The sequence below is a fragment of the Primulina huaijiensis genome, chromosome 5 (assembly GCF_012295235.1).
Source record: "Primulina huaijiensis isolate GDHJ02 chromosome 5, ASM1229523v2, whole genome shotgun sequence".
Lineage (NCBI taxonomy): Eukaryota > Viridiplantae > Streptophyta > Magnoliopsida > Lamiales > Gesneriaceae > Primulina > Primulina huaijiensis.
In genome coordinates, this window is record NC_133310.1 from 740716 (window position 1) to 752553 (window position 11838).

Here is an 11838-nt window from a genome sequence, read left to right on the forward strand (position 1 = left end):
AATTGGCGTTGTAGATGATAATTGTTGGGATGCTATTAAGGAAGTCCCAAACTTGGAGAATCGTACCCGGTACAAGGTGCTTGACTTGCTTAATACTAGATCAAAGAAGATGGCTTTCCTGAAAATGACAATCAAAGAACGTTTGGAATGGATAAAATATAAGTTTAATGAATGGCTGATTTTTGGGGTGCATAAATTAGTGATAAACATTGTGTTAAAATGTTTACTAATATTTTTTTTAAATTGCTTTTTAATTATCGAACGAGTAGCGAATTTTAACTTTTGGATTATTTTTATTCTATAATTACTCGGCTTTTTTATTGAACATATCTTGTTTTGGTAATATATATGATGTTTTTTTTCAAAGATTCATAGTTTTTTTTTCATTTTCAGTACTTGTTTTATGTCAGGTGGTTAATTTAAATGTCAAATATCAATGTGCACAACGTAGATGAACAAATGGAAGAAGAAGAATCGGAGAAGAATTTTTTTTTTGAATAGAGAATCGGAGAAGAATTACATGAAACTTTTGAGTATTTTTTTATCCAAATTTTTTTAGGTCCTATATGTGCTAGCACATAATTAACATTCATAGAGAACGTGTTCATCGTCCCTTGACTAGACGATCAATAACTACAAGTGGCTAAGATTATACTAATAGAATATTAAAAGAGGATACAACAAACTTTCGAGAAATTTAGAGAATGTACCCCGATATTTTTTTAAAATTATGCAACATTCTTAGATAAAGAACACCCTTACAAGACATAAGATACATTTTTTGTTGAATAAATGCTTGCCATGTTTTTACTTATTGTTGGTCAAAATACTCGATATTGCTTTATTTGTAAAACATTTGGTCGATCACAATACAATACTAGCCAAAACTTCAACAAGATGTTGAGAGCATTAAACAACATTGCAGTAGATCTGATGGCCAAACCTGGATCTGCGGTGACAAAAAAATAAGAGAGAGTACAAGATTTTACCCTTACTTTAAAGTAAGTAATGAAATTCTTATATTATTATTTTTGTTGTTGTAATTATTGTTATTGCTATTCATGTTGTTGCGGGATTGCATTGGAGCTATTGATGGAACTCATATTCCAGCGACAGTGTCTGGGCGTGATAATAATTGTTACCGTAATCGCCAAAGAGTAATTTCTCAAAATGTTTTGGCATCTTGTAACTTTTATTTAGAATTCATTTACGTACTTAGTGGATGTGAGGGATCTGCTCACGATTCACATGTGTTGACTGATGCTTTATCAAGAAATAATGGGCTTAAAGTGGCACAAGGTATATATTTATTTCTTTTATATTACACGACTATTTATATTTTTGTAGTTTTCAAAGATTATGTATATTATTCATTAGTTAATTAACTCTACAAATATGATTTGATATGTAAATATTTTTTAGTGGATGATAGATATTCAAATTGACGTCAATTCTTGGCTCCTTTTCAAGGTGTACATTATCATGTTCAAGAATTCACAGGTCAAAGTCGTCACCCTAAAGATGCTAAAGAGTTGTTCAATCTTCGTCATGCTTCTTTGTGGAATGCTATTGAGTGGACAATTATTTTGATTGTTCTTGTCATAAATTTTTATTATGAACTTATAAAAATATTGTTCATTAATATGTTGAATTGACATAAAGAGCTGAAATTTTGAGTTCAATAAATTGAATAGTTCATTTGTTGTTTTACATAAATTAAATTGATTTAACTTTTAAGTAAGTAAAATTATTTACATTAATTAAAAAATCAAAATTGAAGATGTTATCTATGTCTAATAATTATTTAAAAGAAATTAATAAAAAAATAAGTCACAATTATAAATTATAAAATCCACATAATTCTATGAAAAAGTTTACAAAAAATCTTGAAAAAAAATCTATAAGAATCCATGAAATTTGTTTTATAATTTTATGAGATTCTATAAAAGTTAATAAAAATCCGAACTCTACATAAATCTATCATTTCCTAATATATAAAATATTTCCCAAAGTAAAAAATAAAAAAATTAAAGCAATCATGACTATCGAATCTACCAATTACCATGATGATATCATCCTGGAGATAGCTTGAACTAAGTCACGGTCAAACATGCAAAATGCAAAAACAAAAACAAAAACATGTGTGAGACGATCTCACGAGTCGTATTTTGTAAGACGGATTTTTTGTTTGGGTCATTCATAAAAAATTATTACTTTTTATGCTAACAGTATTACTTTTTATTGTGAATATCTATAGAATTGACTCGTCTCACAGATAAAGATTCGTGAAACCGTCTCAGACACCTACTCAAATGCAAATGTCTCCATTAATAAATCTTATCTTCCAGATAATATAGTAAATAATAAATATTATATATTAAAGTTTACCTAAAATGTGATCATTCAAAAAGTATGCAACACAACTACTTAACAAATTCAGACGATTGTTTCAAAATTCCTCTTGCAAATTGAATGAGTAACTCGACTATGCCGTTAATTAAACAGTTAATTTTATTTTCTTCCATTAAGAAAGCCTATAAATACAAGCATACACTATAACATTAATTTCAACATGTAAACATCGTCTTCCTTTTTCTTATAATATTCCTAATTCATGGCACTTAAATATTTCCAACTCTTATTTTCCGTCACTATATTCTTTCTAGTTTCTTCTAACATCTGCCTTGCCACGAGACATGCGCCAGATGAAAAAAATGTGCACTCCCCATTTGAGTTCATCAAACACTTAGAAGGGTGTCACAAGGGAAACAAATCGAAAGAAATCCAACTACTCAAGAACTACCTTCAAAGATTTGGTTATCTTGACCTAGACCAAGCGCATGCCGACGACGATATTTTTGATGACGCCCTCGAGGCCGCTGTCAAAACCTATCAAAGTAATTTCCATATTAATCCAACCGGGATACTGGATGTTAGCACGGTTTTGAAAATGGTCGTACCTCGATGCGGCGTGCCTGATATATTCAGAGGGATGAACTCAATGCTAGCTGATAGAGAAAAACACGACTCTGGTTCTGCAGCCTACGTCGTCTCACACTATAGTTTTTTTCCAAATAGTCCAAGATGGCCACCTACTAAGACACACTTGACCTATAACATTTTACCCGATACACCGAGCAATGCCGTCGGCCCCGTGAGACGGGCCTTTAACAAATGGGCGTCCGCCACTCATTTCACATTTTCACAGGTCCAAGGCAATCAAGGTGCTGATTTGGTTATTGGGTTTTTCCGGCGTGACCATGGAGACGGACAGGAGTTCGATGGTCCAGGTGGTACCCTAGCCCATGCTTTCGCGCCAACAACCGGGAGGTTCCATTATGATGCAGATGAACCCTGGGTTGATGGGATGGTCACGGGAGCATTCGACCTCGAAACGGTGGCGATCCACGAAATCGGGCACCTTCTTGGCCTTGGACATAGCTCGGTTGAAGGAGCAATTATGTACCCATCCATCCCCGATGGAGTGACAAAAAATTTGCATGAAGATGACATTCGGGGAATCAGAGCTTTATATAATGTTTAAAACAAATTCGATCATTTTATTTACAAATATATGTGTGAGCGTTGCAATAAGTTTTTACATTCTTCATGTATTTCGATTTAAGCTTCTTGTTCAGAGATCGATATATGAAATGTAATATTAAAATTTTAATAGTTTTTATCTTAAAATTTATATACGAGGTGTAATTTAATGGAGAAGTTGGTGAAAAATCCCCAATCAAAACATTTCTTTGGTTCACTCCCTATCCACAAAATTGTGGTACTATGTCATACAAATTGTGGTACACTTCATGTGGAAATGTGGTACACTTCATGTGGAAATGTGATACTAAAAAAATACCCAGAGACTGAACACAAAAAAAAACGACGGCTGGAGATTGAACACCAATTTTCCGTAATTTAGTAATATCAAAGTGAGAAAACAGATAATCCAGGATTAAATCCTGCGAGATTTATTAAATACATTTAAAATATTTATATAATAAAAATAATTAGATTATATCCATATTCCATGCCCTTAAAAATAATAAATTCGTTTTCATTAATAAATTCAGTCCAAACAAATTCATATTTAATTTAAGGCGGAGACTCGACTGGCCGGAGCGATCGGCAATCATAAGCTCACCCCTTTGCGAATCTGAATCGGGCTATGGCAGACCGCCGCCATCACCACCACCAACACCGACCACATAGCTTATCACTTCCCCCACGCGCCACCATCCCTACCACCACTAGTAGCACCCCACGCCCATCCTACCCCTTCGTCCATTACCCTCCTTCAACCCCGACGCCTACCCCCTCCAAACACCGTCTTCCAATCTCCAGACCCTCCGTCGGCGCCACCTCCTACTCTTTCCTCTTTCTGCTCCTCTTCTCCCTCCGCTCCCTCTACTCTCTCCTCCCATTCCTCCGCTCATCTCCTCCCTCTTTCTCCATCTTCCCTTTCTCTTTTCTCGTCTCCCTTCTCTCTTTTCTGCTCACCCTCTCGTTCTCTCTTTTTACCTCGAGCTTTGCCAAGAATTCTGCTTACCTTAAATCTCGGAGGCTCATTTTTTCCATCACTTCAATAAGCCAATCCCAGCTCAAACTCCTAGTCGCCAAATCAATCCTTCTTGCGGTTGTTTTTTTACTTAGATTTCAGGCGTTACGATATTGTGGCACAGCAGCTATGATTTTAGCTGAGTTATCTGGTAATGTAGTGTCGCGCTTTATGACAGATGGTAAAGATCGGAGCTTTGTTAATGCGAGTTCGATTGGATCATCGAAGCTGCGTGGGTTCATTGCTTTGTTTTCTGGGTTGTTTTTGTTGTCTATTAGTTGGGATCGAATCGAATGCTTTCCTTTATCACACGTGAATGTTAGCAGTAGAGGTCTTTTGGTGTTTGCTAGTGGAAATTGTCTGAGGATTTGGCCAATGTTACTTCCTTTTTTATCTGGATTTTTGGGATATTATGAGCGGGTTTTGTCAAACTGGGGGGATGTTCGAGAGCTTGGTGCGAAACGGGTTCGTATAATCACTTTGTTTTTAACAACTGTTACTCTTTTTATACCTGCTGTCATCAGTATGTTTGTGTTTGAAACTGAGGGTGATAGCATTTCCTTGCCGAGTCTCGGCTGGCCACTAGCAAACACCGTGGTTTTTGGTGTGCTGTTGAGTGAGAATTGTACTGACGAGAAAGCAGCTGGTTCAAAAGATTTTCGAAGGGAGTACTTCATAACTTTTGTGTACACTCTTGTTTTGGAGTTGTTATATTTTCCGGAGCTTTCACTATGGGGATTACTGATTTGCGGGTTGTTGCTTTGGATTTCAGTGAGAGAGTTGGATCTTGTTAATTTTAGCTATCCTGAATTGGGTTCTGAATCTTCAGAGTCCTTTAGTGCAACAGTGATGAAGCCTATTAGGCATGTCTTGAGCGAACAGAAGTCGCGCAAGATTGCTCTGTTTTTATTGATCAATGCTGCTTACATGGTTGTTGAATTTGTGGCGGGTTTCATGAGTAACAGTCTGGGGTTGATATCCGATGCCTGTCACATGTTGTTTGACTGTGCTGCTCTGGCTATTGGTTTGTATGCATCTTACATTTCACGATTGCCAGCAAATGGTCAATTCAACTATGGTCGTGGGAGGTTTGAGGTTCTCTCAGGTTATGTCAATGCTGTTTTTCTTGTTCTAGTGGGAATATTAATTACGCTCGAGTCGCTTGAGAGAATTTTAGACCCTCAAGAGATTTCTACTGGCAGTCTGCTGGCAGTTTCGATTGGAGGGCTGGTTGTGAATGTTGTTGGTCTGATCTTCTTTCACGAGGAGCATCATCATGCCCATGGAGGATCTGGAACATGTTCTCATTCACATTCCCACTCTCATAGCCAGTTGGAAACTCATTCCCACTCTAGTAGGCTTTCAGAAACTCATTCTCACTCCCATACCGAGTTGAAAGCCCATTCCCATTGCCATCACCATAGCCATGATCATCATTCACATGAAAATGATGAACTTGAAGACAAACGCAGGGAGTTCATAACTGTGGTGAACGATTCCAATGAGAAATTGGGTGTGAATCATGATAGCAAGTGTAGTTTTGATCATGAACACAACAAATGTCATCATGATGCTGATCATGATCACCACCATGATGGCCAACACCACTACCATCACCACCTTGCTGAGAAACCCAACCACAATCACCACCACAATGGCCAACACGACCACCACCATCAGCATTCTCATGTTGATCAATATTATCATAATCATGGTCCTACTGACCCACTATTGGAAAGAAAGGAAAAGGAGAAGGATCACCATCATCACCAGCACCACCACATTGACCACAACATGCGAGGCATCTTCTTGCACGTCTTGGCAGACACATTGGGAAGTGTTGGAGTCGTCATTTCAACCTTATTAATCAAGTACAAGGGATGGCTCATCGCTGACCCTGCCTGCTCAATATTTATATCTGCCCTTATCGTGTTATCTGTGATACCTTTGCTCAGAAATTCTGCTGAAATCTTGATGCAAAGAGTTCCTAGGTTTTGCGAGCATGAGTTGAAGGAAGCTCTTAATAAAGTGATGAAGCTCAAGGGCATGGTTGGCATTCAAAATCTACATGTCTGGAGTTTCACCAACACAGATGTTGTGGGAACTATCCATCTTCATGTCTCGGCAGATTCTAACAAGTCTTTCGCAAAAAACCAAGTATTACACATTTTACATGATGCTGGGGTTAAGGATTTGACCATGCAGATTGAAGCTGTCGGCTCTGATGAAAGAAATCAAGGCTGACTTTTCTCCCACTGTTATTTTTCTGTCCGGAAGACGGCACGTTGAGAAAAGTAAAACATACTGATCCATTGAACTGAATAGCCACTTAAATTTATGTGTAGATTTCTTTATTTCTGTGGACTAGTTATTTTCAGCTGTTGATAAGATTTTGATAGTTCAAATTCATTCAAACACAGAAATTTGAGTATTCATCTCCTAGGTTTTTTTACTTGAGACTGGCAACAGATTGTAATCACACGTCTTGTATTAACTCAGTGGAAGCTTATCGATCGGGATAATAAAAGAAGTTCATATCGATATTTCAAAAAAGATTGCATCACCAAAATTGTATTTTATAAATCACAAAAAAATTTTGTGAGATCGTCTACGGGACAAATTTTTGATCCAATCTCACTATGAAAAATATTATTTTTCAAACTAATTATGAATCGAATCAACCCATCGTACAACACCTATTTTTAGAAGTATTACTTTCTTCCTTGTAAGTTGCAATTTAAAACACAATCTGAAAAGTTTATAGGTGAACTATTCATACCAAAAGAGATTTCCAGCAAAATCCATAATGCATGTTTTTCGTTGTTATCTATTACCAGAGTGATTTAGAGAATTTCACCTAAATTTGAAATTCATAAATATCCTTTTCAATAACATAATAATATGTATTTTAAAATAAAAGAACGAGAGTAGACGATAATTTTTGAAAACCTATAAACCCACGTTCCCTTCTCATGAGGTTGGACATAAAATTACTGAACACTTCTCCCAACTTGTCTATGAATGATCCAATCGTGTATGAGATATTTCGATTCTTGAGAATGTCATGTAGTTGTCTAAATTTAGGATTTGATTTGAAAAAATGAATTTAATTCGAGAAAAGATTTCAAATTGCCGATGGTGATGTCCTTCAGTATTTATTTTATTTTATATTTGTAAATTCTTTAAAATAAGATTCTTGGAAAAACCTGCCTTAAATTTGTAACTGCGTATCATAACCCCAATCATTTTTTCAGATTCAAGTTGGAAAACATGGAGAACACGGAGGACAAGGTGGTCGCTGTAATATTGGTCGGTGGACCTACTAAAGGTACGAACTTCTCAATTTTACTCTTCAATTTCTTTCTACTCCGACAAAATCTGTTCTTTAAACCAATATATTTTCCCATAAATTTCTCGTGTTTTTGCTATATTCAGGGACTCGGTTTAGGATTCTTTCGTTTAACACCCCAGAACCTCTGTTTCCTCTCGCTGGTCACCCCATGGTTGGCCATCTCATCAACTCTTGCAAAAAGGTATTCTTTAATTCTTGGAATGTGATTTTCTCATTTGATCGGTTTGAAATTTTGAGAACTTTTACAGTGTGGTAGACAAGGTGGGATCTTGGCTTGATTTTATTAATGGGACACATTGTGCTATATAATTGGGATTTTGTTGGAAGATTGAGTTTGAATTAACATAGCTTCCTCAAAAAATGAGTGGGAAATGTAGCGAGGATAAATCTGAACTTGGATGTCTAAATTAGGATTGATTGAGCACTTGTGGTTGTTGATGTTTAGATACCAAACTTGGCTCAAGTGTTTCTTGTCGGGTTCTACGAGGAGCGGGAGTTTGCGATATATGTCTCTTCAATTTCTAATGAGCTCAAAGTTCCTGTGAGGTGAAGTCAGACTGTGGTGTACTTTGATTGGTGCGTTCTTGTGAGTAGAGTATTACTGATTTTTGGTTAATTGGTTATTTTGGATGGATGCTTCATTTATAGATATTTGAAAGAAGATAAACCACATGGTTCAGGAGGCAGCCTTTATTACTTCAGAGATCAAATCATGGAGGAGTCTCCTGTATGATCGTTGATCCCCTAGTATATTTATATACTTGCACTATTGCAAGAATTCTTTCTCTAAAACTTTACGTTTTTTATTCATGCAATTGCAGTCCCATATTTTTATGCTGAACCATGATGTCTGCTGCAGTTTTCCTCTGCCTAACATGTTGGGTACTTCTTGATTACCTGCTTTAGAACTATTTCGTTATTCTCCGAAACATTTATTTTTACGAGTAACTTGTTTTCCTTATCTTATGGCAGAGGCCCATCTGAGTTATGGTGGGATGGGAACAATTCTAGTTATAAAGGTAAGTAACCTTTCACTTTTTTTTTTTGAACTTACACAACTATTAGTGAACAGGGGTCATCTTGTACAAGTCTATCTTGATTTTTTTGGCCCTCCCCTTATTTTTCTCCTCTTTTCCCAAGATTATATTGTCTAAGTCAAATGCTATCTTGTTGAATGTTTCTTCAGGTTTCTGCAGAATCTGCCAACCAGTTCGGTGAGTTAGTTGCAGATCCAATTACCAAAGAACTGTTGCATTACACAGAAAAACCTGAGACTTTTGTATGTAACTTCTGAAAAAATATCTATGGATCACCTTCAGAAGTTTTGCTTCCTTCTTAGTTGTATTTCTTATATTAATCTTTTTCACTAGGTGAGTGATCTCATAAACTGTGGTGTTTACGTGTTCACTCCACAAATCTTTAGTGCCATCCAAGAGGTTTATCTGCATATGGAGGACAAAGGTTAGTGATTTTGGTGATATGATGTATTTTTATCTGTTCAATTTGGGAAGTTCATTTTCAAGGACTGATTTTCTATGAATATGACGGGATAGCATATTAATGTTTTGTCTATGTATTGTTGATTGTAGTTGATATAAACCGTGCATCGAGCTTTGAACTCCAATTGGCAACAAGGTGCTAGCTCTATTTGCTACTCCTTTTTTGGTATGATAATGAAAGTTTGAATAAAGCCCCGTGTTGAGTAATCAGTCATATAGGTCTCTTCCGACAGATTTTGTAAGGTTGGATCAAGATATATTGTCACCTCTAGCTGGGAAGAAGCAACTATATACATATGAAACTATGGACTTTTGGGAACAGATCAAGACCCCAGGGTATATCAACTCTTATTCGATATCTCTATCTTTTTCTTTCTCGAGTGAGAATCATGGGCCATCTTAAGTAACTCACGTTTAACTTGTTAGAATGTCAATCAAGTGTTCTGCTCTTTATCTTACTCAATTTCGAAGTAACTCTCCACATCTGCTGGCAAATGGAGATGGTAAAAAGAGTGCTATGGTTGTTGGAGATGTCTATATTCATCCATCTGCAAAAGTACATCCAACTGCAAAGGTGATAAAGTGAATTTTACATGCACACACATGGGTTTATAAGTAGCTATTTTCTGTTGCCGAAATCGCCAGGATAATCAAGTAAGCAGGACAGACATTTTTTAGATTCAAAATTTTTTTCCTCTGATATTGTGACGGACTTATGGTATTGGGCCAAAATAAAATGGGCCCAAGTCGCAATCTAGACATAAGGAGACGTAAGAACTTGGGGAAGGGAAAAAAGAGAGTATAAGAGTGGGGAGTTGTTTTGAGTTAGGATTCAGTTATTTTCCTTGAGTGTTTTTACTGGCCTATGCTAGGTTGGGTTTACTAGTACAGAGGGATTTCTCTGGGTTTGTCAGATCTTCATATCACTTCATATAATTTGTCTCAATTTCTTGTTCTTGTTTGGCTCTTGTGTATCTTTTTCTGTGATAATATTTCTGGATCCTAACAGATATTAAATGTAGCAAACATGTTAACATGCTTTGAGAACATAAAGCCTCTTCAGCCGCCTTTTCACAACGGTAGTGTCGAAAGAACAGGAAAAAAATTGCATTTTTTCCATGAAATATCATTGTTATTGTTATTTCTCAATGCATTGGAAAACTAATATATTTTGGGTGTAGAGTTTTATAAATTCTTGAATTAATGAACAGATTGGACCCAATGTCTCCATATCAGCAAATGTTCGAATAGCTGCTGGTGCAAGACTTATCAGCTGCATAGTGTTAGATGATGTAGAAATCAAGGTATATTAGTGCATAGAAAGTTTGCATGGTAGGTTAATTACAGATTGGAGGCCAACAATATTTTGTCTTTCGCAGGAAAATGCTGTTATCATGCATGCTATTGTGGGGTGGAAATCATCTCTTGGACGATGGTCTCGAGTCCAGGTACAATTCTAGTTTGGTAACAGTGCTGAATCTTTTGTGGTATATCTAAATGCAACAATTCTTTAGGAAATTTCACTTTCTATAATTGACTTCGAGGCTCGATTTTGAAATTCATGCATCCATTTCATCCAATATATGCACATTCTCTCTTTTTTGGCTTGGTAGAACCATAGCCAAAATGTGCATTATGATACCTGTATTTTCACACTCCTTTGCTAAAGAACGGCATCAATGATTCAGGCTGATGGCGACTACAATTCAAAATTTGGAATTACTATCTTAGGTATGAGACTTTCATTTCTACAGATCCTATCAGTAGATGGAAGTTTTCGTAATGCCAAGAATGACATGAAACTGTTTCATATGATGCACAGGGGAAGCTGTGACAGTTGAAGACGAAGTGGTGGTTATTAACAGTATAGTACTTCCAAATAAGATGCTTAATGTAAGCGTACAGGAAGAAATCATCCTATAAAATTATGCATACATTCATCCCAGGACCATGTTAACACATTTGCATATTCAAAAGTAATATTATACTTTTAAAAAAAATTAACATTATACAGAAAACTGAGTTTCATTTTATTTGGCCACGGATCTTTGTAATTCTTTGTGCAGAATAGTTTTGGCACGGTTCATCATTGGTACTTTTGATCAAACAATCGTGTAATCTGCTTTTTTATGGAATGTCTCTCAATCCCATGTCTGGTTTTGTTTTTTCCTCATCTTTTCTTTTCAAAAAAAGGAGCAGATTTCCAAGAGCTATGCAATTTTGGGTTCGGTTTTACACTTTTACTGTCCTCTGGATTCATTTTATGGACGAATGGTAACGATCTTACATACATTTGAAAGTGTTAAAACTAAAATAAAATTATTTGAAAAACTTAATATGTTAAATCTAAATTCTAATGCAGTTTGAGCAGTGTTTGTTGGAAGGTCCATCTGAGCAGCATTGGCCGACATTAGTTCATTCTTCCC

The 11838-nt window shown here is 36.1% G+C and overlaps 3 protein-coding genes across 3 annotated transcripts in view; all 3 read left to right on the plus strand.

Annotated features, from left to right (window-relative positions):
• The first annotated feature begins 2569 nt into the window (after window positions 1-2569).
• Window positions 2570-3679, plus strand: LOC140976646 (metalloendoproteinase 3-MMP-like). The gene has a single exon (XM_073440894.1). It carries the CDS (start codon window positions 2615-2617, stop codon window positions 3542-3544), a length of 930 nt encoding a protein of 309 aa, XP_073296995.1. The 5' UTR covers window positions 2570-2614; the 3' UTR covers window positions 3545-3679.
• Window positions 3680-4086: 407 nt separating this feature from the next.
• On the plus strand, window positions 4087-7016 carry LOC140976129 (uncharacterized). Its single transcript, XM_073440035.1, has one exon. The coding sequence runs from the start codon at window positions 4172-4174 to the stop codon at window positions 6803-6805; it is 2634 nt and encodes an 877-aa protein (XP_073296136.1). The 5' UTR covers window positions 4087-4171; the 3' UTR covers window positions 6806-7016.
• Window positions 7017-7533: 517 nt separating this feature from the next.
• The window catches only part of LOC140977419 (uncharacterized), an 8465-nt gene continuing 4160 nt past the window's right edge, over window positions 7534-11838 (plus strand). The window contains exons 1-16 of the mRNA XM_073442164.1: window positions 7534-7595; window positions 7816-7889; window positions 7997-8094; window positions 8359-8459; window positions 8562-8640; window positions 8735-8795; window positions 8886-8932; window positions 9100-9192; window positions 9284-9374; window positions 9503-9548; window positions 9632-9748; window positions 9839-9986; window positions 10624-10716; window positions 10792-10860; window positions 11101-11143; window positions 11235-11329. Coding sequence (XP_073298265.1) covers window positions 7534-7595; window positions 7816-7889; window positions 7997-8094; window positions 8359-8459; window positions 8562-8640; window positions 8735-8795; window positions 8886-8932; window positions 9100-9192; window positions 9284-9374; window positions 9503-9548; window positions 9632-9748; window positions 9839-9986; window positions 10624-10716; window positions 10792-10860; window positions 11101-11143; window positions 11235-11329 — 1317 coding nt within the window. The remainder of the gene's footprint in view (window positions 7596-7815; window positions 7890-7996; window positions 8095-8358; window positions 8460-8561; window positions 8641-8734; window positions 8796-8885; window positions 8933-9099; window positions 9193-9283; window positions 9375-9502; window positions 9549-9631; window positions 9749-9838; window positions 9987-10623; window positions 10717-10791; window positions 10861-11100; window positions 11144-11234; window positions 11330-11838) is intronic.